Raw genomic sequence first — 26,445 nt, 5'->3', positions numbered from 1 at the left:
ACACCTACTGTATGCCAGGTGCTGCACTAGGCACTTCATCTTTTATCGGCCAATGCTGCAAGAGTCCTCCACCTACAGTCGGCTCCCAGTAAACATCTGGTGATGACTGTTAGCTCAGTCATCTGACAAGCTATTATCCTCATGCCATAGATGAAGAAATTGGGGGCTCAGAGAGGTTAAGCAACATGCTTGAGGAGCAGAGTCTGCCTGACTCCAAGGTCAGTATCTTCCAACTGCATCGGGTGGTTCCTGGCTAAGCACAGAGAAGAGCCCTCAGGGGAAAGGTGGCAGTGTCCCCGCCGTTGGGGAGCATAGGGGGCTTATGTGTATTTGGAGGTGGGGAGGGATGGGGGTTATGGGTGGGAATGGGAGAGCGAAAGGCTACTTTTATGGAACTCACAATGACAAAGCTACATAAAGCCCATCCTTAAGAAAATGGGGTAAGGCATACAGATAATAGCAAATACCAATTTGGTTTAGGACAGTGATTCTCAACCTGGTGATTTTGCCCCCCTCCCCTGGGGACGTTTGGCAGTGTCTGCAGACATTTTTGGCTGTCCTGACTGAGGATGGTATTGTTCCTGGAATCCAGTGGATAGAGGCCAGGGAGGCTGCCCAACATTCCACAGTGCACAGGACAGCCTCCACAGCAAAGAATTCCCGTGTCCATAGTGTGGGAGCTGAGAAACCCTGGTCTGGCTGGACACTGGATGACTGGTCCTGCTGTGCTTCTGACTCCGAGATGATCTCTGCCCTGGGTGAATGCACAGCCTTGGGATTTTCAGAAGGTGCAGAAGGTAACAGAGAGGGGAAAGGAAGGGCTTTTCGGGAAGAAGGTCCTTGGCTGCAATCCCCTGACTGGCTGTGTGACCCTGGGTAAGTCACTTTACCTCTCTGACCCTCAATTTCCACATCTGTACGGAGTGGGGGTGGCCGGCCCCCACATTCCCTCCTTTCCAAGGGGTGCTGTAAAATCAAATGAGAGTGTAGATGGGGGTGCTCCTTGCCAACTGGGAAGTTCTATGAGCAGAGAATGGGTGATGTCATTGACCAATGGGTATCATTATTAGGAAGTTGTCATTGGAGGTCAGGCAAGTGAAGATCCAGAAAAAGGAGGAAGTGGTGACTCACTTCACTGTAAATTGTGGTCAAGCTCCATCCTTATGGCTGAAGCAGGAGACAGAGCTCTTCCCCATCCGTGGCCACCCCCAACTCCAATATGCCCTACTTGGGTACCTGCAAATCAATCTGCCACCGCGGGGCATCCAGGCTGGTCTGCTTGGTGAGGTCCTGCAGCTTGGTTTTCCTCAGTGGGTATCTCCTGGCAGCTGTTGTGGGGTCGCTGGCCGTGAGGGTCCTTGGAGAGGGCTTGTGGTTGGTGATCTGGTTGGTGCTGTATGCCCGCCGTCGCTGGGAGAAGTCTAGACCTGGGCAGGAGTGGTGACAGGGAAGCCATCAGGGTGGAGGACAGTGGGGAAAGAGAGAGGGGCTTGCGTACCCCTTTCCTGCTTGGAAACTTCTTGAGTTTTCCACTGCTTACCTACTGAAATATGTGCAGATGCCTCACCTCACCTGGCATTCAAAGCCTTGCCTAACCTAGCTCTAATCTATCCACCCAGCTACTCTCCTTTCTGCTCATTTTTTAAGGTATTATGTGCTCCAAATATACCAGCTGTGTATGAGTTTCCTAGGTATGACACCTCCACATCTTTGCTCAGGCAGTTTCTGCTGCCTGGAATCTCCTCTCCCTTCCCACTTCTAAGAACCAGTGCCCTCATTATGTCTCTGTTAATATCCTCTACCAGATGTTCCTTTCCCTGGGATCCTTACAGTTTGTTAAACTTTCTTGTGGTCCATATCATTCTGCTTTCTAAGAGAGTTAAGGCCAGTTGTATCTCTCTCACTAGATGGAGAGCTTCTGAGGGACAAGTGCCATGTTTGATTCATCTTGGCTTCCCACACTGCGCTCAGTACCTAGCCTTAGTAGGTCATCAGTAATTACCCTCTGAATGGAAACTAAAACCATAAAGAGGTTTTGGAGGAAGACAGGTCTAAACTCTTTATCTGTACTCTACCTCTTTCAAGTTCCATGAGCTTAGTCATGTTGCTAAAATTCTCCAAGTTTCAGTTTCCTCATCTGTAAAATGGGTATTATAGTACCCACCTCCACAGCTGCTAACCGTTCAATGAGATTGTAAAACGTGCTTAACACATAATAAGTGTGCAGTGAAAATGTAGCAATCATGGCCTCCCTGGAGAAGGGAGTGAAGCACAAAGAGCAACTGACTGACCAGGATTGGTGGTGGAGTCTCCGCTGGATGGCTGGGCACCTTTGGCCTGCCTCAGGGTGAAGGGTGTCCCCAAGCTCTTGGCACAGTCTCCGCTGTCTGGGCTAGGCCCCTCATCCTGTGAGTGGTAGAAGACAGAGCTGCTGGACTCCTGAGAGTGTAGCATGCTGTATCGTCTTCTCTTGTCCTGGAGGGAGGGAGAGAAAAGAGGGCTTAGAGTGAGGCTGGATGTCAGGAAGGACATCCAAAGGGCAGCAAGGGGTGGGAGAGGAGATGGTGCAGGTTCTACCTTTGAAGAACCGAAATAATAAGAAAGTTTTTTGCTTGCTTGGGGAATTTAGGCAGACTTCTGCCGAAATTTAAGGGATGGTGAATGGAAGTGGTTTTTCATATCACTTATGTTGTTTATATTTTTAATTATATTCCTTATTAAATGTTTAAAAAAAGTGTAATTCTAAATGCTACTGCTGTCTCCGAATAGATAACCAAAAATAACAGCATGAACCATCTGTTCCTTTCGTTCCATTCTCCATGATATAAACATATAAAAGTATAAGGGCTTTTAGGGGTCATCTTGTGTTACAAAAGCTGGACCATATTACTTACATTTATCAGTAGCTTGAACTTTGCACTTAAAACATTTTGGAAATCTTTCACATCAACTATTCTTTTAAACATTTGGCTGTACGCTATTCTACTACCCCTTTTTATTAAGCATTCACTTTGTGGCCATTTTTTTTTGCCACCGTAAAAAAGGCTACAATAAATCCTTGACCATGAATCTATTACATCACTTTTATTTCTATGTGTTTGATTCTTAGGAGGTTTTTCTGGGTTGAAAAGGTATACATTTCTAATTTTATTAGTTATTTCTAGATCACCTTCCGGGAGGGTAAGTCACGATTATACCCTTACCCAACAACTCTTCTAGTAGTAGGAGAAAGCATTGCCAGTCTCATGGGTAACGAAAGGAGAATAGATTTGGCAGTCCCTGCTAGTAGTAAGGTCTGTGGATGATCTGCTACCTCTCAGACCTCCAAGAAAGGCCTAGACTGTGCAAAGTCTTGACCAGCATTTTGTTTAGCATGTTCTCCCTGCAGTTGAACACTCTAATCTCCAAAACACTTTTACCATTACTGACCATGGTTCTTAAGAGATTCCATAACATTTTAAAATCTGGAAATTTCAAATAAAATTCTAACTTCTCTTGAAAGGTTGGAAACACATTTAACATAGGGTCCACATTCTTGCATGGTAACTGATTGTTAGAGCCGAGTAGGGGCTGAGCATTTAGACAGAGTGTGTGCTCTCCAGTTTGCTGTATTCCTCACCACCCCTTACTTCCTCTATATGGGGAATGTCTGCTATCTCTCATGACATTTGTCCCTTTAATTTTTACAACAAGCCCATTTTGTTCATTTTATACCTGCCCAGTCCCTCTAGGAATTGAGTTTGTGACTCCTGCTTAAAGACAAAGCAAGATGACAAATTCTTTAAAGGGGAGTGGAGAGACTTACTAAAGAGGGAAGCTAGATGAGGAAATAGCATCTCAGGCAATCTTCTACATTTTAGCATGGATTCCACCTCCCTTTGAGAAGTTCCTCATTTTTATTCCACTTCTGCCACCACATACAAGAGAATTATCCATGTAAATAAATAAAACACAAGTTCATCTAAGGAGATATGATCTGTCTAGAGTGTTCAGGGAAAGAAATCTGAGTGCCATTGTTCTGAATTGAACTATTCATCAAAATCACTTTGAGTAGACTATGCAAAATGCAGGTTCCTGGGCCTTATCTTCAGAGATTTTTATTCAGGGGACCTGGGTTGGAGCTAGGGCTCTGCATTTTAAACATGTTCCCCAAGTTCTCCTCTTGCAGGGGATCTTGAGAACCACATATTGAGATGGTAGCATTTACCCAAGCAGTGTCACCATGACTGAATGCCCATGGCCTGACAACTATACCCCACAAGAGTAAACCCAGATCCAATTGGCTCCTAGCTGCCACAAATAAATTGTCTTTCCAGCCAAGGATGGCTTTGTGGGAAGGGTTCTGGACCCCCACTGACCCCTGGAATTTCTAAAATACTTACTGTTCTGGGATTGGAGATGTATAAGGAGGCATCACATACAATGCCATACCCCACCAGCCGTTCTCCAGGGAAGAGGGAGCTGGTGCTGACAGGTGAGATCAGGGCCTCGGTAGTCTCAGGGAAGACCCACTCCACGGTCACATCACTCAGGACTGGGGCCATGGCCTTCTTCAGGGATTTGACCATCTGTTGGACAGGGTCAGAACACAGGTTGGGGGGGATGTGTGAACGGGGATATGCACAGATGAGGGGCACGAAGACCACGTGGGTGTGAGCATGAGAAGAGGTAGCAGGGAAGAAGTGACAGTAGACTTTGGGCAGCTTGCTCAGCAGCAAACATGACTCTGAGCCTCTTAGACTCCTAGAACATCAGAGTTGGAGCAGATCTTTGCTTTCACCTTCTCTAAGCTTAGCATTTTATAAATGAGAAAAACCTAAGACTCAGAGTAGGGCTGTGATGAGCCTGGGGCACACAGAAAGTTTGTCTCAAAACATGGACTGAATAGTGATCTTGAGCAAGTCAATTTGCCTTCCTGGGCCCCCGTGTCCCCTTCTGTTAAAGGGAGTTAGTAATTCTCAACTTTCAGTGTAGTGGGGAAGATTACCTGTAGTTGGGAAGATACTGCATTTGAAGTATCTGCCACATGATAGGCATTCAATAAATGACAGCTGGTTTAGCACTTCGACAGTGGTTTAACATCCCCTAGGATGATTTCCTCAAATGTACTGCAAAGCTGGAGAAAAATGATTTGAGGATTGTGGCAGCCATAGAGGTGCACTCTCAAATTTCCCTTCGAGAAAGACTATGTTCTTTTGCTGCAAGGAATGCAGTTAGATGACAGTCTCCATGTGCAATGCCTCAGCTTTCAAACCAAGTTCACACCTCTCCCTGGAAGCCCCCAGGCAACAAATGAGCATGGCAGGGATATTAGTGCCTGGTCTTTCCACCCAAGATAGACAACCTAATGGGCAATTCTTGCTCCAGAGATCCCTGGTGGGTTGGTTGAGACCCTGTCAGACCTGCACTGCAGTCTGAGGCTCTCCCTGACCAATCCTGCTCCCCTCCTTCCCTTTCACAAGTGTTGCATCTGCACGTGGACTAAAAAGTTTTCCCTCCTGTTTCCTCCTCTTTTCCCTTCTACAGATTTTATCCCTCAAGAAACCTCTTGCACTCTTTTTTTGTGTGTGTGTGTTTTGTTTTGTTTTGTTTTTTAAATTTTATTTATTTATGGCTGTGTTGGGTCTTCGTTTCTGTGCGAGGGCTTTCTCTAGTTGCGGCAAGCGGGGGCCACTCTTCATCGTGGTGCGCGGGCCTCTCACTAACGCGGCCTCTCTTGTTGCGGAGCACAGGCTCCAGACGTGCAGGCTCAGCAATTTTGGCTCACGGGCCTAGTTGCACCGCGGCATGTGGGATTTTCCCAGACCAGGGCTCGAACCCGTGTCCCCTGCATTGGCAGGCAGATTCTCAACCACTGCGCCACCAGGGAAGCCCCCTCTTGCACTCTTAACTTCAGCTCTGTTTCTTGTTCCTGGAAGGTCTGGACTGACACAGGGATTTTCTAAGTGTTGGCTTATTTGTGCCAATTATGCAGGACATGGAGAGAAGACTATAATTGCCTTGATTTCTGGGTCCTTTAGATTCTTCTGAGCCATCATTTGTCATCATCAGGAACATGGCCAGCAATGACCCCAAGCACAACTCCTATCCATAGAGGCAGTGACTCCTTTGGGAGCCCCAAACCTGCCCAGCCAGTGGATGGAGCATATGAGCCAGTGGCTGGAGACCAGGGCATCTAGTGTCCTGAACTAGCTCCAGGAATTGTCCACTCTGTGGCCTCCAACTCTGATTTTCACTGGGGTGCAGTGTAGCCTAGTGGAGTGCTCAGACTTGGGGTGAAATCCCAGCTCCACCACTGAGTTGCTGTGTGACCAATGTGGGCCTCTGAGGTCCCAGCACCAGAAGAGACGGAGGCCCTTCTGCCTACCTTGGGTTGCAGCCGCTCTCCCTCCACCAGGAACTCAGCACTGCCCTTGGACACAGTTGCCAGCCCTTTCACCAGTCTGTGGCAGACGTTGGGGCCAATTCCAAAGCTATAGCACCTGGAGGAGGGGGGACAAGAGAGGCTGCTACTTCCCATCCTCTCTGCCATTTTTGTCCCCTGATGGGGAAAGGGGTGGATCAAGATCCAGCAGAGCTATCTCAGAGCTGGCCCCAGCTTCAGGTAGAGGGTGAGGGAGAAGAAAGAGGGCCATCAGCGGGCACTCACATTCACACATGGGCAGCCCATCACCTCCCAGCCCAGCACAGAGTCGAAGCAGGTAGGACTTCCTCTGCCTAGACTGCTCTTTGAGACCTGGATGCGGAGGTGTGGGCATCTTATCCCTCCTGAACCACTGTGGGGAAAAGGCAAACTTTGAAGATGGCCACACCATCCTGGAAGCAAAGCTCGGTAGGAATTGTGGGTCCCCTCTTCTCCTCCTGGCATTTTCCACGTTGCCCCAGTTCTGACATCCCCAGCCCAGGGCAGCCCAGAATAACCGAGCCCTAAACCTTCAGCCTGTGCCCACCTGGTGGAGAAGGCATGGTTTCGCACCAGCTCCAGCACCTTCCCGGTATTGTGGGCGGCACCATCTGTGATCAGGAAGAGGAGTCTCGGATGGCCTCGGAGTGCTGGCTGCCGGATGATCCACTTGAGCGGGGAGAGAATGTCGGTGCCACCCATGTCGGCTTGCATCCTCTGGATGTTGTCACAGGCCTTGGCCAAACTCTCCTGCAGAGAAGGGTCATGGGCAGGGAAATCATCCCCAGGGTCATTATATGGTGTGGAGGCTCTAAGCCCCTTGGAGGATGAATCCTCTGTTTCCCTGGATCTTAGTTCAGCCTCACTGGAGCTGGCTCATGTTCCCAGTTTCATCTCTGCCCCACGCACAGGAAGAATAGGTGGCCACTTTTCGGTGTGAGTCTGCCCAATAACACCACCTACCAATGCCCCAAATGCCACCATTCATGATGTATTAACCTACTGTTGTCCTTTCTTTGTTCCTCTTTAAAAATATAAACACCCCTGGAAAAGGTAGCGCATCAAGCCCTAACTGCTCAGCACAAATGAGGTTTCCTTTTCTGGTGAGTGAGGCAGGAGGTATGGTGGAAAGACCACTAGACTAGAAATCTTAAGACTTGAGTCCTGGCCTGACTGTGGCACTAAATCCCTATGATACTCTGAGGAAACCATTTCCCCAATCTGGGTTTCAGATTTCCTCCCTCCTGGACCCACACTGTGACACCCAACTGGCCAAGGATTCCTGACACTGGATGGACGTCACTGTAGCGAGGACAGATTCTCACTGGATATCAGATGTTTTCCTGCTCCTGACTCAGGAAGATGCTCTTCCAACATCCACACTTGGAGTAATGGAATATATCAAAAGTCTTAAAATGTATATGTACCTTTGGAACCAGCAAGACTAGGCATTTATTCTAAGCGAATCATTAAGGATGTATGCAAAGTATTTGCTGCAAAGATAACTAGATAGAAAAAAATGGAGACAACTTAAATGCCCACCTGTAGTGGTCTAGTTAAATAAGTCGCAGCCTATCTATGTAGTGAAATAGTAGGCAGCTATTGAAAATTATGTTGCAGATTAATACTTACTAGCATGGACATATGCTCATGATAGGCTGTTTTGTTAGAAAAATAGGTTACAGAAAGTATGGGAGTTCTAATCCTACCGTTATTGAAAATGTATGTAAATGCTTAGAGCAAGAAGGGATTTATACTAAGCTCTTAACAGTGGTTTTTCTTTTTTTCTGACTGATCATGGGAGATTTTCAAATTTTTCGTTTTGATTATCTAGATTTAAAAGTTGTGGGACAATCAATATATATTATTTCTGTATTTAAAAAACCGACAAATAAGTTATTTTTAATTGAAAAGTGGCTCCTATGCCCTTCTTTCCTCCTTTCCCACCCACTGTCTCTCCCTCCCTCCATCCCTCCCTCCTTTCCTTCCTTCCTGTTCCTAGACCTGGGTAGGATGTCCGCCACCCTCCTGCCTTTTTTTTGGTTGTGCTTCATGGCTTGTGGGATCTCAGTTCCCCAACCAGGGATTGAACCTGGCCACAACAGTGAAAGCCCGGAATCCTAACCACTAGGCCACCAGGGAACTCCCTAGGATGCTCCCATTTTGAACATCCTATTGGGGCCAAGGGTCCTCTTGTTACAGACTGTTACCTTGAGCCATGTGAGCACCATTCTTAGCCCACTCGCCCACCTATTCACTCCTCTATCCCTTGCTATTCACTCCTTTAGCTCAACTTTGCACGAGTCTATCATTCTAATGAGATGGAGGCTTCAGTGAGTGGGAGGCCTAAGATATATCCTCTCCCTATCCCTTCCCTCTACCCCCTCCCAGTGTACATCCATACTTTGCCCCACATGATCTTTATTTTAAGGAGGGGGGAGGCGAGAAGACTGCCTACATGGAGATAGCCTCCCTTTGGTTCTCTGCTCCTGGCATCATCTAGGTTCTATATGGGTGAACAGGTTCTATGAGGGCAGGCCTCGGGGTTACCTCCTCTTTCCTTTTCCTTCCTTGCCTCTGTTTCTCACCACCTGACCCCTTCTGGTCCCAGCCATGCCCCCTCCTTACCTCATTGTAGGTCTGACTGGAAGGGAAGAGGGTCTTAAACGTGGATCCAAACCCAATGACATTGAAGAGGCAGGCTGGCATGAGGCTCTTAAGAGCCACCAGCATGGCATCCTGACAGGTAAGAAAGGAATTTTTAGGATGCAGGAAGGAGCTCTTACCTTGGCCACCACACAGCATTGTTCTCATACCAGCACAGAAGCAGCCTCCAAGTGGACCTTTCACCCTCTGTCTGCACTCAACATCACTTTCTCCCCCAGATAAAGAAATTCTCTGATGTTGACCAGAGGCTGAGCCAAAGCCATCATCATAAAACTCCTCATCTGTGTAGCAAGTCTGATTTCTCAAAGCCATTCTATTACAGTTTTCCAGTTTCGTTTCACCTCCTACTGACCCTGAGCGGTAAGGAGAGCAGGGAGCGCCCACCCCCTTCCACCAAAACAAAATTGATGTCTAAGAGAGGCACGTGGCCTGGTCCGGGTCCCACTGATGATGAAGCAGCGTTCTGCTTCAAGGTCTGTGAGCATTAAAGAGTCTTAACCTATTTAACTATGCAACACCAGGAGACTTTGATCAAGGTATAGTCTAAAAAATAATGACAAAGAGAGAAGGTGGAGGAGATGACAAGAGGGAAAATGATGATATTGATGATAATGATGACACAATGCAATGATAAATGTCAAGCAATTACTATATGCTAAGCACTTTGTATTCATTATCTCATTTAACCTCTATAACATGTATTATAGCATAGTGGTTAAGGAGATACACTTTGAAGTTAAACATATCTGGGGTTCAATCTCACCTTTGCTATAACTAACTTGACCTTGGGCTACTTATATCACTCCTCTGAACCTCAGTGTGGCACACAGGAAACATTCAGTAAATGGTTATTATTACCAACCCTGTGAGATACATATTAGTATCAATGCCTCTGTTTTACAGATAAGGAAACTGAGGCTCAGAGGGTTAAGGAATTGCACTGGATCCTAAAACCTGAGAACAGGACTGAGGCTTTCAAAGCATAGCTCGGAGATCTTTATTTATGTTGGCTCTGCCTTGGCACAGAACTCAGGAATGAGTGGCTTTCCCTCATCCCTATAGAGTTTATTGATGGCATCCCAGGGATCTCAGCATAGCTTCAGAGAAACAAACTGTTACACTCCAAAATCTTGAAGGAAACAGTAGCAAGTAGATTCTGGCAACTTTTACACCATATGGCCTTCCAGGCTCCACGGCCCTGCAGCCCCTCTTCCATTCCCCTCTGTAAATATTGACATTAATGTTCTGTCCATCTCCTTTTGTTGCTTGTGTCAATATGTCTTGTTTTTCTGCAGAAGAAGTCAGTATCTGTTTATTTTTGCATTAGTTACTGATGTGTATTGCTGCTAGGAGGAGACTCTGTGGATCCCTACGGATTGTCTCTGTTCACACCTATTAGAATTTTAAAGCCATGTTTCTGGCAGCAAGTGGCAGCTGGAGAATGAGACCAGCTGCAGGAAATTAAATTGGCTGAACTTTCCCCTTTGGCATGGCTGTTTGGATTTCTATTCTCTCCTACCTCCCTAAGCCTAGTTTTTCCTAAAACTTCAACCTAATGAGCCACCTAATGACTCAAGCAACCCCTCAATGGCCTCATTGTCAGTGGGGAAAGGGATGTGTGGCCTGAGTAATGACTTTTTCTAAAAGGGGCATGTTTAGCAGAATGGATTGTGCCAATGCAGAGCCATTTGTGAAAGGATGACCTCGAGCTCGCTGAGCTGAACTGGAAAAGAAAGCAAGAGCGACTCCAAGGGGAAAGGGACTGAGACGTGAACCAAGTTATTGCCAGAGAATTCTGACAATAGGTCTCTAGTTCAGGAACTGGATTTCTACTCATAAGCCAGCTCCATTTAACTGGTAGTAACTGCCTGGAACACCAAGATGAGAAGGAGGTAGAGCCTGAATCCAGGCTCAGCACTGAAAAAAAGTGTCATGGTCAATTACTGATGTCTGCCTGGGCTTGGAGGAGGGGAACAGAGGGATGTGTGACATATGTTTGCCCTCCCTGAATGAATCCTTCTTTCTTATTTTACAGAAAGAATAAATGAAGCCAGAGTTGAGAATCAACTTGTCCAAAGCCACATAGTGAGTCAGCGGTATAACTGACCCTGGAATCCAGGCATTGTTTTTCTCAGAGCCATGTAGCAGGAATAACTATCAGAGAAGAGAGGTTTTCTCATTGGAAGAGTCTGTATAATTCCCTATTGGCAATGTAAGGAACATGAGCATTGAATTAAGATACAGAAGGTTCAGGTTCCCGCACCAGCTCTGTGATGTTGGGAAGAACATTTAGCGTCCTGGGAACTGAGTTTCCTTACCTGGAAAAGGGCAGGGAAAATGGATTAAATGCTCTCTGAGAGATGTTTTAGGTCTGTGATCCTATGATGTGTTAGAGGAACTGAAGAGATGTCTTACAAATTGGTACAGCTGTGGAATGGAATACACATGGCCACACAGCCCTGGAGCGTGCTTCAGCACTCCAGCACTGTGGACAGGTCCTCATTTCAGTGCCTGCCTTTGATGGTGGGCAGGGGTGGGGAAAAGGTACCAACCAGGCCTGCATCCCAATGTCAAGAGGCTCAAACAAGAACTTGGATCTCATATATGACTGCTCTGTCATACTTCAAGACCAAACCCAGTCACAGCAAGGCTTAGGTGATAGCTGGCATCACAGATCCCACTTAACCCCATTCCTCCTGGCTCATTCTGTTGCTCTGGAAATAGGAGGGACAAGGTAGGGAGAGGGACAAAATTTCAGGTGACAGCAGAGCCCTCTCCTTGTTCTCTCATCCCTTGTTCTCTTGAACTATGATCCTTTACTCAGTTCAATAAACAGTAACCAAGGGCTTTTTATGCATAAACACAGAGCTAGACCCCATGGGGAGAGACAGATGAGAAAGATCTGGTCCTTTTCCTTAATGAGTGGATAATTCCAGAGGAGGAGACAGACATCTGCGCAACTAAAAATGCAAGGAAGTGTTGGATAATGCCATAATTTTGGTGAATAATCTCCTCACGGAGATGGAATGCTTCTGGATGTGAGGGGAGGGTTTTATCACTCTTTCTCCTGCACTCCTTCAGAACCCTCCAAAGCATCAAGACCATGCTCCCAGGCAGGCTTGGTTAACAGGGCTATGCCCCTCACTTGACTGTGAGCTCCTTGAGGGCAGGAACTATGTTTACAACCTACCATCTTTCCAGGTGGCCAAGCACAGGGCTTTGCACATATTAGGCATTTGAAAAAAAAAAAAAAAAAAAGGATGAAAAAAAAAAAAAAAGGATGAACCAAGTCATTTCTACTGGATTCTACACATCCCTTGATGGCAGGGGCCATGTCCAATGAATCTCCAATGTCACGTGGTAGAAACAGTCAGACAGACAGATATGGGTTTAATTTTAGACCATGATCTTGGGTACATTACTGAAACGCTCAGGATGGGTTTTCCTGTTTGGAAAATGGTGACAATCTGACCTACCTCATAGGATTATTATCTGGATTAAACACCAAGCTGTGCATTAAGTGGCTGCACAGTGTCTGACCCATAGTAGGTCCTCAGCAAATGTTAGTTCCCTTCCTCTTCTCTCTGCATCCCTCTCCACTTAGTACCTAGTGAGGTGTTTTAGCCAGAACAGGGACACAACAAAGACGTGTAGAATGCCAAGGGAAGCTCCTGATCACTTCATCCCTTGTAAATGGACAGCAGTTAACCTCTGCTCAGATCACTTCAGGGGTTTATTTGGGGAGCAAGTTGAGTTTGGGTGGGGTTTCTGTTTAAACGGACATACAGAAAAGTTGTTTGTCATTTCTTTTAGCCATGGATAGTCATTTAAGGAACTGGTTCAGGTGTGGAAGGAGGGATGCTTGGGACAGAAAGTGCTGAGAAGCTGGGTACCCTGGGACCCTAGATCCTGGGGGTAGGGGTCCTCTGAGAGGTACCTTGACTCGGTGGATGTTGGTCCCATTCATGCTGTCGCTCCTGTCGATGAGGAAGATAAACTCGCCATGGGTCTTTCTTAGGTTCGGCTGGACTGACTGGAGGTCAGGACAGAAGTTGAGCATGATGACAGAATGGTGGGGAATGTCCTTGTGGAGGCGTTTCCGGATGATTTCTGTCTGGAGGAGAAAGGGAAACTCTCTCACTTGGGCGTTCAAGGGGCCCAGAGCTACTCCTGGGGGTCGTGCTGGTCCCCCACTACTCTCCAAGTCTTGTCAGGATCCCTCTCATCCTCTGTGTGAAAGACTTCCAGGTTGACCCTACCTGGCTCTTCTGCTAGACAGTCACAGGTTGCAACAACAGAAAGGCCTAGGTTTGAATCCCAGCTCTGTCACCGTCCAGCTGTGTGATCTTGGGCAAGACCCTCCTCTGGGCCTGACTCTTCTTGTAAAACGGGGCAAATAATGTCCATTTCTCAGGGTGGTTCTGAGGATGAACTGAGCTGGCATGCAAATGGGAAGGTCCTGGCACACGTGCAGGTCCTCCATTGAATAGTGGTTTCTTTCCCTTTCACACTCAGGGGATAAGCCACTCTCTGGCTCCTTTTGACTGTGAACTTGGATTCTCTGGTTTATTGATTCTCTCCCACTGATAACTTCGTACTCATGCTTCAAATTTTACCTCTTTGGAAAACCTGCCCCCATCTTCCTGGTGGACTTAATTACTTAGTTTCCTCATGCATGAAATGAGGACAAGAGTACATACCTCACTGAGTTGTATGGACTAAATGCAATGCCTGTGAGGCGGCGTCCCAGCAGAGAAACTGTCTACACAGCAACCATCAATGCTCATGCCGCTGCTGTTGCTATTTGTCATGGGGACCCAGGCATTTCTCACACTGTGAGTTTTTGCTCATCTCTCTGTCTCCCCTCCTACTTGAAGGCAGGTCATGCTTGAGTCTCTTGCATCTCCAGGGCTTAACATAGAGCTTGGTGCAGAGATGGGCTCAGTAAACATTAAAGGAAGGACAGCACCAGAGTTCTGTATCTTTTCATGTGTTCTCTTGGCCTTGTCACACTGCTACTGAACTGTCCTTGACTCTCCGGTCACTTTGCACCAAATCTCATGTCCTCTCTCCTCACTCTGTCGCCCTCTCTCTCCACCCCTACTTTCTCTGTCTCTGTATCTGACTGTCTCTGCGTGTACATATCTCTCTTCGTCTATTTCTCAATTTCTGTCTAAGGGTCCCTTCCTCAATTCAGTAGATGACATCATCACCCGCTCAGGTGTTCAAACCAAAGACCTAAGAGTTGTCCTTGATTCCTCTTTTTTCCTCACCCCACGCATCCACTCCTTCAGCAGAGGGCTGCCTGTTCTGCAGCTAAAATACATTCTGAACTTGTCCTCTTCTCTCTGTCTCCACTGCAATCACCCAAGCGCAGGACAGTACCATCTCTTGCCTGGATCTTGGCAATTGCTTCTTCCTGGCCTCATTCCTCTACTTTTATTTCCCCGTGGTCCCTTCTATAGCGAGCAGGCAGTGTGATCTTTCTTGTTACTCTCTTGCTTAAGCAATAGTTTCCCCTCACACCTTGTACCAGGGCTCATGAAGCCCCCCCTAAGGACTGACCCCTGCCTACCCATCCGCCTCACGTTTGCCCCACATTTCAGCCATTCTGGGCATCTTTCTGTTTTCCAAACACATCATCATTATCCTGCTTCCAGTTCTTTGCATGTTCTTCCAACGCTTCACAATCCACCGGGTCTCATATTCAGACAGGCTTTCTCTAAACACCTGGCTAAACAGCACCCGATGCTCATCACTCATTATCATATCATCCTGTTTTGTCTTTCACAGTCCCCAGCCCTCACCTAAATCTTGGTCATGCATTTGCTTCTTGTCTGTTTCCCTGTGCTAGAATATAAGCGCCATGAGGAAAGGATGTGTCATTTTCAGTGCTTTCTTCCTAGTGCCTAGAACCTACTGGGCACTTAGTGTTTGTTGAATGAATAAATGAGAGGATGAATCTGTGGGGGTCTTTTTGTCTGCTACTGACCTATGTGCAGAGACAAAAGAGACCTTTTTGTCTCTCTGTCTCTATTTGTCTCTGCTTCTCTCTGCATCTCCACCTCTCATACATAGTGTCTCCCCCTGTGTCATTTGCCCCCTCTTTGCTAAATCGCAGTTTTTGACAGCTCGTCCCACTCACTCTTCCTGATTGATGCCTCTGGATGCCCTCCTCCCTCCCACCGGGAGCTCCTTTGCCAAAAGCCACCGCCCAGCCTGGCCCTTTGGACGACAGAGCCCAAGGCAGCAAGAGCCACATCTGGTGGTGACAGGAGCCCGATTTTTGCCTCTCCGAGGCGTGGGGTGGGGGTCCGGGCTCAGGACCCTCTGATGTCTCGAGCTCCCATTATCCAATTACAATAAACTCATCACTTCTTAGCAGCTGTGGGTTGATGGCTGTCATCCCTGGAGCTCATGAGAATACAGGGTATTTGCATAACCAACCCAAGGTGGCAAATTAATTCTCATTTGCTTCAGTGGTCCCAGACCTAATTGGTTTAAGGCTTGGCAGGCAGGCCTGGGAGGCTCATTGCCGACACCCCTTGCCCACGTGCTGCAGTTCTCAGAGCTGAGTGGCACCCCTGGCATTCCCACCACCACTCTGAGAGCCTAGCTCCAGCCTCTTCTCCCAACTGACGCATCTGGGTGAGGGGGCACCTCTGGGAGGACAGGTGTTTCCAGTGGGGTCTCTAACGTGGGGATGGGCATTGAGCCACCTACACCTTCCCTTCGCCATCTCCCCTACCCCCCACCAAGCTTCCAGTGGGATCTCTACCAAAGGGAAGGATGGCATCAGCTGTAAGTTATCTCCACGTTCTTGTCTGTTCCTCTGCCAGTCAGGCCAGCAGGAACGGGGGGCCCTTACATCCGGCACAATTGCCCCACATGAGCAAGGCAAAGTCCTTAGCCTCTTTGTCACCAAAGCCAACTCCCCTTTCCCAGCTCACCAGTTACTTTGGGTGCTAAGCCTCAGTTTTCTCATCTCAAAAGGGGAGACAATAAAAAGAAGTATCCCGCGATTCTTAAGCCTACCTTGGCACTCAGGACCCGGCTCGATGTGCAGGGTCACGAGCAGGAGGGAGACTGCGGGGGTGGCTTGTGGCTGTGGCTTGGCATCCTCCTACCCCCCTTCCCCACCCCCAGCCCCTTGCTGATGGCGCCCTTATCCTTTCACTTCGTGGGGGAGGGGCGGGCAGAGGGAAAGGGTCTTTCTTGGGCTTTCCCTGCTCTGCCTTTATTCTTTACCTTATAGCAAGCAAGGATCCCAGAGGCAGGAAGAGCAAGAGACCCATTCAGCAGGTGGGAAAAGGGAGGCCCAGGAGTAGAGATGGAGCCGGGAGGGCACCCAGCTGTAGGGTCCTTGGTGCCTCTTGGGGGTGGCTTAGCCTGGAGGAGACCAAGGTTGTTTCTGCCACCAGTCTAGAATTTTGCCTGGCTTAGGCACCTTGGTGGCACTAGGAGCAGGTGACCTGGCAGGAGGCGGGAGGGCAGCGCCAGGGTGACTGCCGCATCTGGACATCCACTTTCCCTCTGCCACCAGCTTGCTGTGTGACCTCGGGCAAGTCACACCCACCCCCAACCCCAGGTTCAGGCTCCTCATTGGTCCAGCAAAGACCAAGTCCCCAGTGCCACCCCAGTTCTGCCACCATTGATGTTGCTTCAGTCACCCTCACCTTTCGCTCTGCACTGCTGTCCTTCTTCATCCCTTTAATGAAATCTGTTCTTCCCTTCAAGTGCTGGTCAAACTCTCCCAGGGTCATGTCCCCTTTCTCCATCAGGACATGTGGCATGTAGGGCTCTGCAGAGATGAGATCAACTCTTGGCACTTGCCCGAGGGTGAGGGTGATGCTGGGGGCCTCGGTGGAGTGGCAGATCTTCACAGTGGGGAGGACTCCCAGTTGGAAGAGGGGGATGGGATCCCTGGCTGCTTGAGGCAGTGTGGGACCCTAAGAAGACTCCTTAGCTGGGAGGCAGGAGAGCCTAGTGGCTGTGGGTGATTCACTGCCCCTCCCTGGGCCTCAGTTTACCCATCTGTAAAATGGGAGTGATTCTGGGCTCTGATCTTTTTGCATCTAAACATTCGATGAATTTGTAAAGAGACAAAAGAGTTGCTCCCTGAGAGTTCAGAGCTGCCAGGGTCTCATGGAGCTTAGGGTTTCAAAGATCTCTGCTCAGCTGGCCTGGGGGCAAAGTGCACCACTGGGTGGATGAGACCCTGGGGTCTCAGGAGCTAGAATGGGGCAGGAGACACTCGGTTCTGCCAGTTAGCGCTAAGTTTCTCAGGAGGCAAGTAGTTGGTCTCCTCTCCTCTGTCACGCGCCCCTACCCTCTCACTGGCCACTGGGTGGGGGGCCACGTGTCTGTGCCCCATGGGATCAGCACCTCCTCCCTCCCACAGGCATTCTGGGGGCCCCGCCTGGTGCACAGTACCGCTGGGGTGGATGAGGATCTCCACGGGCCGGTCGAAGGTGTGCCTGTTGGCCAGGGTGATAATGATACTCTTGGCCGAGCGTGCAGACGGGGCGGCGTCGGCTCGGATCTCGTGGGTGGGACTCTCCACCCCTGAGTGGCACAGAAAGGTGGGATAGGCTCAGGAGTCCCCGGAGAGAGAGGGGCTTGGTGGGGGACCCTGAGACTCAGGCCAGAGATGACTGGCACTCCAGCCCCATCAGGGGCTCCTGACCTGCTGTGTAAAACCGTGGACAGACCTTCTCAATTTCCCCATCTGCAAAAGGGGGGCTTAGCTAGATGGGGTCTAATGGCCTTTCCATCCCTGACCTCACGATCCAGTGGGGGTCAAAGGAATGGCTTCCTCACAGGGCACAGAAAGATAGAAAGAGCTCCATGCTCCATAGGCCGGCACTCCATAAATGCCTCTGTGTTGGGATGTCCTGTTGCTCTGGGAGAACGCTTGTTGACAAGAAACCACACCCTAGTGTCTTTTTAAAACCTTGACTCGGTGGGGGAGGGGAACCATCAGAACAAAGGTACCTGCCTCTGGCTGCTCGTTAGAATCGCCTGGGAACTTTCCAATGTTCCAATGCCCAGGACTCACCCCAGACCAACGTCATCAGAAGCTCTGGGGTGGGGTCTAGGTGGTGGGATTTGGAAAGTTCCCCAGCTGATTCTGCCATGCAGGGGGAAGAGCAGGAAGCAGCTTTGTGGCTGTGACTCCAGAAGAAGACCGAGGACTGCGGACTTCGGACGGCCATGGCCTCGTGGGCATTTCCCCAGGGAAGCCATTGGGGGGGGGGCGGTGGACAGCCTTGAAACCTGTCCTTGGGAAAGACTCATCTTGGGCCACATGTTGGGGAGCAGGAAACGGGGGCGGAGGGGCATGAGCTTCAGGCTGTCTTCCATCTGGGCTGGCCAGCCTTCCCTCTCTCCCCTTCCTTTCCCCACCCCGCCGTGGCCTCGAATCTTCTTTCCAGCCCCATCCGGGTCTAGCCAGCTCCCTCTCACCTGCGAGCAGGCAGGGCCCACGGATCTCCAGCTGGAAGTTGAACTCGTATTCCATGGGGTTGGACACATCGGTATCCAGGAGAGTCGCCAAGCACAATTTGTTCCAGGAGTCCAGGGCCTGGGGGTCGAAGCAATGCTTGTCTTTGCTGGGAAGGGGGCCGAGAGGAGGAGGAGGCGGCCAGTCAGGGCTGAGGCAGGGGGCCAGCAAGAGAAGACATGGAGAAAACGGCAAGTCCCAGGCAGCCCTGGCACCCCTGCAGCCCCACTCACAAAGGGGCTGAGGAGTTTCCTTCCACCCCAGATCCTGACATTCCCACTCAGCCTGACTGCAGGGAGAGCCTGGATTCAGGTAGGTACCACTACCTACGACGGATGGGCCAGGCACCAGGCATGGGGGCTCACACTGTTCTCACCACGCCCCCAGAGGGCGGCCTCAGAGCCCTCACCTCCCCCACCTCCCACGTGGGGAAACCGAGGCTCAGCAAGATGAGGCCACTAGCCTATGTGGCCACCACTGGGACTCGGCAGAGCGTGCATCCTCACCGGGTCTCTCCGGCTCGGCCGTGAAACATTTTACACTGTGTCACATCACTCCTGGAATAGCTGCTCTGTCTCTGCAAGCTGGGACCCTTGCATAAAGCCACTTCTCTGAGTCTTGGTTTTCTCATCACTGAATGGGGATAATAATGACACAGCTGTCTTGAGCAAGCGCTTAGCAAAGTGTCACCTGCTGAACGCTCAAGTCTCTGGCCCTCTATCTTTGTCATCCCTCACCCTGTCTCTGGTCCTGCTCTATTTCCCTCCCCGCTATGGTCATGCCCTCTGAGGTCTTCGGTACACGTTCTGAATATGCACGTATTTTTGTAAAACACACCATGACATTTGGTTGAAAAGAAAGCATTGTATTAGGAATCTCATTCAATTGCTCCACTTTTTTTCACCCAACACTGTGTCTTTAAGCTCTGTCCAGGTGGCTGTCTGCAAAGTGAAGTCTTTGCTGCTGATGTGCTATGGCTTGGGGCCATCTGTTATACTGTACTTATTTGTCCCTGCCTTCACCTCCCTGTGTCCACAGACGCCAGCACCATGACTATCCTCATCCATGTGTTGTTTTTGGACGTATAGAAGGATTTCTCTGGGATCCCTGGGTCAAAGGGCACACACCGAGTATTGCCCGAGATTGCCTTCCAGGGTGGCTGGGCCAGTTTCCACTTCCACAAGCAATGAACAAGAGTTTCCTTCTCTCCTCATCTTCACGAACACTTGGTATTATCTATTTTTCTTATTTTTTCCCATGTCACTCTATCTAAGCAACTTTGAGGTTCATCAGAATTTGATGCAGGTGTCTCCCAAGAGCATCTCTGTTAACTCTGCCTGCTGGAACGGGCAGGAATTCGCTTATCAGGGCCACCTCAGGGGCGCCGGGAACTCCCTGGCCTCTTGTTCCCTGACCCACCGAGGTCTTGAATGCCCCCAGGTCTGCTAGGTCCTGCCTCTCCCATGCACCTGGCTTGGCGCCTATGGCAGCATTTACGTAGATGACACACGAGCTGGTGTTCCCTGGCCTGAGACTCGCTGGTGCCACCAGCTTCTCTGTTGTACCAACAAGTGTCCTCACTCTAGATTGCGAGGCCCTACACAGTCTGACTCTCCCACTTTGCTAGAGTCTTACTAGCCTTCCAGCTGCTCTTCCAACACACCAAGCCTGTTGCTGCCTCAGGGCCTTTGCACTTACTGCCCGCTCTGCCCCCTGCCCCGAATGTTCTTCTTCCAGTATTCTTCCATGGCCAGCCCCCTTCATTCAGATCAGGCCTCAAATGCTGCCTAAGCCCTGTCTATTCTAGCGAAACTAGCACCCACCCCATCCTCTCCCCCTCTAGCCTCTGTAGCATCTATCTCCATAGAGCTCATCACCCAACATATGACATGTTTGTTATTATTATTACTTATTACTTTATTGTCTGTCTCCCCCCTTAGAATGCTAGCCCCACGAGGGCAGGGACCTTGTCTGTCTAGTTTACTGCTGTATTCCCAGCACCCAAAACAGTACCTGCCCGATGGTAGGTGTTTAATTACTATTTGTGGGGTGGTTGAGGAGTGCCCTCTGGGCTGGCCCCACGTGGGAGGCTAAAATAACCCCTCCCCGTCAGGTCACCGTGAGGTCAGCACTTTAACTGGTGGTGTCCAGGGGTTTGCTGTCACTCTCCTCTGTGTCTCAGTGGGCACGTGCTCCCAGCTGCCCCCATAGCCCAACCAGGGTATGTATGAAACTCCTAGATACATACGGTACATCTTCCCAGATTTCAACTTGGCTCAAAGATTCAGGCTCAAAGCTGGGGAGGGGGAGTTAAGTAGTTTAACTGGTAATTAATTCAAGTGTTATTTTTCTACCACAGTGGTGCTAATATACTGTGGAACAGATTTCTTTTTTTAATGACATGAATTGAATGATAAGATACACGACTTCAAAAGACATCTCCTGTATGCATCAGGCTACCTTAAAACTGGCCTCCTCTCTCCCTGCAGAGGAAACGCTAGTCCCCCAGGGCTTATAGGTGGGAAAATGGGAGGAGCCCCGATCTCAGGTGCAGGTGCCTCAGGCTGTGACCCACCCCCTTTTCCCTCCTCCCCCACCGGGGGAGTATAGAGAAACTGTCCTGGAGTGTACCCTCCCGGCCCTGCTGAAAACCTTTTTTAATGACTCCTTGCTGCTTCGGGGAGAAATCTAAAGTCTGCCAGGGCCACAGGGTGTCCTGTAACTCTGCAGCCTCATCTCATGTCACCCGTCCTTCAGTTCCCCTCTGTGGCCCTATCCTTGCTGCCTCAGGGCCTTTGCCCCTGCTATTCCCACCTATAGGAAAGCTTCTCTCTGTGCCTATATCCATCCCCCTCCTGGCTCAGCCCTCAGCTGAAATACCACTCCTCAGAGAAACCTGACCAGGCCCCCAGACGCCCCCGGTTGGGTCCCTCTTTTATACTCTTAGCCAATGAACCTCTCCTTTACTGCACTTTTCACATAATTAATTATGCATGCAAGTTCATAAACAGTTCACATTAGTTGTGTTATCTGTTGGATAATGATCTCTCCCACCAAGTTCCAAAGAGGCAAGGGACCATGTGGATTTCGTGTCCTCTGTGTCCCTAGCACCCACCCCAGTGTCTAGCACCTAGGTGCTCTGAAAATACCTCTTGAATGCATTAAAGAAAAATGCCTGGAAATTCTGATACCAAGCTGTCCAAATCCTAACACTTCTGACCAGTACCAACACAGAGCATTTCAGGGAGATTCTTAAGTGCTCAAAATGTGAGCAGGGGTGGGACAGTTACTGAGACGGGGGCAGCTACAGAGCTCAGCCTCACCTCCTATCCTTCCCGCCCGCCCAACTCCCTGCTGCCCACCCGGGACTCTGGGCTTGTCTGGGCAGGGGCTCCTCACCCGTGGGTCTGTTGGTTGGAGGGGCCAGTGCTCTCGGTGCAGAACTGAGGCACGGTTGGGGCGCAGACAGCAGGTAGCAGGACCCTCACAGCCCCGCTGGGCAGCGTCGGGAGCTCCGAGGAGGTGCTGACGAAGATGGTGACGTTCTCCATGGGGGCGATGGTCCCCAGGTTGACCACAAAGAGGATCCGCTCCAAATCCTCATCCAAAGCCACCTTTCCTGGTGTGCAGGAAGGAGGGATGATGCAGAGTGTTTCCTAAGTGCCAGGCCTGGAGTCAGGGACTGTGCATTCATTCTCCCCCATCCCCTCTAAGCTTGCTGTGTGTTAGGTTAGAGCAGCCTGTTCTGCTGATGGGAAAACTGAGGCTCAGCGTGTGGGTGCAACTTGCTTAAGTTACACAACAAACAACTAATTTATTGAACCAGGATCTGAACCTACGTGGGTCTGATGCCAGGACTGTGTACTTTCCACTGTATCCTGCAGGGAGTGGGAGACTGGGACCCACAACTCCCCAACAGAGGGTCACATCTCTATCCGCAGACTCTATGTCCCCCCGAGAATCACGGTGGAGCATTCCCCCCTCCCCCAGGATCCATGCTCTCTCCTTTCATCTGAAAGGCCCATCCCTCATTCCTTCTTAGCCCATCCTACCCATCCATCCAACCCCTCCACAAAACCCTCCCTGGTCCCACCTGGACCGCTCTTTCCCTCCTCTGACATTATCTGGACCGCTTTTGGCATAGCCACTGTCAACTTCCTATCGTGGTCACTACCCGGCATGTCCCAGCTATTCTTCCAAGCTGAGAGAAGTCCTAAAATCTTGGGGGAAACTTCGCATCTTACACAGCGTGAGTGTTCATTAAAAGATTCTTGAACATCTCAATGATCAGGTGAACAAACTTCACCTCCATCATAAATCCAATGGTAAGAATCTCATATCATATGATCCTTGGTCTGGACTCAAGCCTTGGTTCTGCCACTAACATGCTGTGTGACCTTGGGCCAGTCACTCACCCTCTCTGAGACTCAGTATCCTCAAGAGCAGGCATCAGTAGCCATGCTGTGAGTACTTACTCTGTACCAGGGACTGTGATGAGTGTTCTGCATGCTCTTTGTTGAGATTTGGATGCATAGGATTATTAGTTACAGTTTACAAATGAGGCTTAATTTCTTATCTAAGCTTGCAAGCAGCAGGATAGGCAGTCAAATCCTGGTGTGACTCATTCTACAACCTCTGAGCTTAAATGACATGCTCTTCTGTGTTTTAGAGATATCTTTTTTTTTTTTTTTTTTAAATTTATTTTATTTTATTTATTTATTTTTGGCTGTGTTGGGTCTTCATTTCTGTGCGAGGGCTTTCCCCAGTTGCGGCGAGTGGGGGCCACTCTTCATCGCGGTGCGCGGGCCTCTCTCTGTAGCGGCCTGTCTTGTTGTGGAGCACAGGCTCCAGACTCGCAGGCTCAGCAGTTGTGGCTCACGGGCCCAGCTGCCACGCGGCATGTGGGATCTTCCCAGACCAGGGCCCGAACCCGTGTCCCCTGCATTGGCAGGCAGATTCTCAACCACTGCGCCACCAGGGAAGCCCGAGATATCTTAACAATCCTTCTGTTGCCTCCTTTGAGCCTTACCACTCTTTCCAAATGAGAACAGAAACAATTACCTCTATGTTCCAGATAGTAAGGTGAGGTTCAGAGAGCTTAATTATTGGCCTGAGGTCACACAGGATTCCTGACTCTTAGTGTAGTGCTCTCTCTACCCTATCCCATTGCTGCCCTTTCAGTCTGCCTGCGATTCCAGCCATGCCCAGGCCCTGCCACAGCCTTTCTGGCCTTCTTACCTGTGACAGTTGCAGCTCGGAGGCCGGTGGCATCCAAGTGGCCACCCTCCATCTTGGCTTTGTCCTTGATCTGTACTGTCACAACTCGGTCGGCAATGACTGCCTCAAAGCCGATCACCGTGGTGTACTCATCCAGTGGGTATACAAAGAGACCTGCCAGAGCAGGGCCCAGCATTGCGGGGTGCCCCAGACCCACTCTGCATGCCCCACCCCGGAGAAGGAACTGGAGCCTTTGTTCTGCCATCCCAGTGGATGGTACTCACTGCCACTTGGAGGACTCCAGAGAGAACTTGGGCTGGGGCCTCCTGGTTCTGGGTCCTGGGCAGGAGATGCACAGCAGCAGGTTCTTTGTCAGCTGCAGGGCAGCTGGAAAGGGACGGCTGCTCCCCTGTCCCAGCCAACTCTTACTCTGCTGGCCTGTGAGGCCGGTGTGACCAGGGCTTCTGATTTTTCAAGAGAGAGTGGAAATCTGGATTTTTATGTGACCTGATGTGTGGGACTAATAAGACACCTCTGTGTGGTGGTCCCGTGCGTGGCGCCCAGGAGCTGGGGCTTTGGAGGAATAGGGCCAGGGTTCTAATCCAGGCCCCGCCCCCTTCCCCAGTCTGGTGACCTTGGATAAAAACATTTAGCATCTCTACGCCTCACAGCCCCATCTGTAAAATGGCGATAATAGAGCCAAACTCAGGGTCGTTATGAAAATGGAAAAAACAGTCACCACTTATTAAACTATATCCCCCATAGTGCGTGCCCTACATCTTTATATCTCAGTGCTTCTCGAACTTCAAGAGCACATGAATCACCTGGGGGTCTGGTTAAAATGCAGATTCTGATTTAGTGGTTCTGGGACAGGGCCTGAGATTCTGCATTTCTAACCAGCTCTGGGTGATGCCGATGGCTGGGGTACCACACTCAGAGGATCAAAGTCGTATCTCATTTTATCTGCCCACTAACATGAGGGCAGCACAGTGCTGGGTCCATGGTGAACTCTCCACAAATCCCAGCTTCCCATCCCTCAGTTTCCTCATCTATAAAATGGGGGGACTGTTCTATCTGCACATGGAAAGCCAAAGGACTGTCCCAGAGCTGTTCAGTAATTTAGTCCCTGGGTTCCTCACGGGTCTCACTTTAAGCCACCCTCTATAGGTTTCCTTAAACAGAGGAAAAGGGTCGTTTGCTCTGCCCAGGAGATTTCCGCAGGGAGGAGACTTTCCCTTGCAGGTTTCTTTTGGGAATTGAAAGAGTTTCAGAAGCTCAGGTCAGGCTGGAGGGTGGTGCCCCGAGACATGAAGTTTGGGGGTTAGGAGGCCCCCATCACCGTGGATGAGAAGCAACGCTAACCATAACAAGCCTTTACGCAGGACCCTCCTGGCCAGCCTTCCCGTAACTCCCTTCCTTAAGTGCAAGGAGAGGAGTGTAATTTACAGACATCTCTTGCAGGGGAACGCCGGTCCACACTCCTGACTGCCTTGCGCTGATGACTCATATTTGCAGACTGTTTTCCATTTCACGCTGTCCTTCCTCATGTATTACCTCATCTGTTCCTCCTGCAAACCCTGGCGTCCAAACAGGTGCAGGAGCACTCTGATGTCGAGAAGGACAGCGGCTTCCCCAAGGTCACGGGCACGAGAGCCACACCTACAACTGGGAGCTCCTGGCTTCCACTGAGTCTGGACGCCTCTCCTACCGTGAGGTTCACTGGGGAAAGTGGAGGACTGACTACCTGACACAGGTGGGCATGGCTTGTGAACATAAATATGGCTGGGACAGTGGGCTGGGGTCGAGCCCAAACCTGGGTTCGAATCCTGACCTGACTTGCTACCAGCTTTAAGACCTGCAGGGCAGAAGTGGTATTCCTATTTCACAGATGAGGAAACTGAGACTCAGGGAGGTGACATGACTTGTCCGGTGTCAATCAGCTAATACATGTCAGGGTGGGGATTCTGCTTGGAGGAGCAGGTGGTCCTGGGGAAGCCCCAACAGGGATCCTTACCCTGGAAGGGCTGGGCTTCCAGGTTGCCATAGGTGAGGGAGGCGGTGAGACCCAGGGCGTAACCACTGACAAAGGAGGTGACGTCGGATGCGGTGAGGGGCAGGGCTGCCCCTGTGATCTGGTTCAGCAGACCAGGCATCTTGCTGGCTACTCAGCCTTCAGGGCCTGCAAGAGACAGGAAGGCAGGAAGTGGGGAGAGGCCCCCCATCCCTCCCCAGCTCAGTTCTCCCACTTTGGCCCCCACAGGAAGTCAAAGCATTGCTCTCTTCACTTTCCCCAACTACGTCCCCCTCAGTGACCCACAGTGACTCTTGACCACCCCTCAGAAGACAAGGAGTGGTCATTCCATTTCTTTCCATTTCACGGTAGAGAGGCTGAGGCCTAAAGGCACGTGACCTGCCCGATTCACTCAGTGGGTGGGAGCACAGGCAGGGTGAGAGCCCAGGCAGGCTCGTGTCCAACCTGGGCTCCTCCATGGGCAGTGCTCTCCGAGCTCCGGATGGGAGTCCAGGGACTCTGGTCCCATCCCTTTGTCGGTCCCGTGATCTCTGAGCCTTAGATGCTTCCTCTGCAGAATGAGACGGTTGGAATAGCTCACCAAGCCCCTCCTTCGCTGACTGCAGTGAATCTACCCACTACAGT

At 50.1% G+C, this 26,445-nt stretch overlaps 1 protein-coding gene across 1 annotated transcript in view; it reads right to left on the bottom strand.

Moving 5' to 3' along the window:
• Window positions 1-25,942, bottom strand: part of VWA5B1 (von Willebrand factor A domain containing 5B1) — a 39,714-nt gene extending 13,772 nt beyond the window's left edge. Inside the window, exons 1-13 of the mRNA XM_007175053.2 lie at window positions 25,804-25,942; window positions 23,791-23,963; window positions 21,972-22,228; window positions 18,536-18,681; window positions 17,504-17,635; window positions 16,747-16,871; window positions 13,008-13,184; window positions 9,032-9,142; window positions 6,951-7,153; window positions 6,368-6,482; window positions 4,383-4,568; window positions 2,292-2,475; window positions 1,237-1,427 (exon numbers count right to left, since the gene is read on the bottom strand). Coding sequence (XP_007175115.2) covers window positions 1,237-1,427; window positions 2,292-2,475; window positions 4,383-4,568; window positions 6,368-6,482; window positions 6,951-7,153; window positions 9,032-9,142; window positions 13,008-13,184; window positions 16,747-16,871; window positions 17,504-17,635; window positions 18,536-18,681; window positions 21,972-22,228; window positions 23,791-23,963; window positions 25,804-25,942 — 2,139 coding nt within the window. The remainder of the gene's footprint in view (window positions 1-1,236; window positions 1,428-2,291; window positions 2,476-4,382; window positions 4,569-6,367; window positions 6,483-6,950; window positions 7,154-9,031; window positions 9,143-13,007; window positions 13,185-16,746; window positions 16,872-17,503; window positions 17,636-18,535; window positions 18,682-21,971; window positions 22,229-23,790; window positions 23,964-25,803) is intronic.
• Between the last annotated feature and the right edge of the window lie 503 nt (window positions 25,943-26,445).

Source organism: Balaenoptera acutorostrata, chromosome 1 (genome assembly GCF_949987535.1).
Source record: "Balaenoptera acutorostrata chromosome 1, mBalAcu1.1, whole genome shotgun sequence".
Taxonomy (NCBI): domain Eukaryota; kingdom Metazoa; phylum Chordata; class Mammalia; order Artiodactyla; family Balaenopteridae; genus Balaenoptera; species Balaenoptera acutorostrata.
The sequence above is the reverse complement of the archived record's forward strand: the minus strand, read 5'-3'. Positions and strand labels throughout refer to the sequence as shown.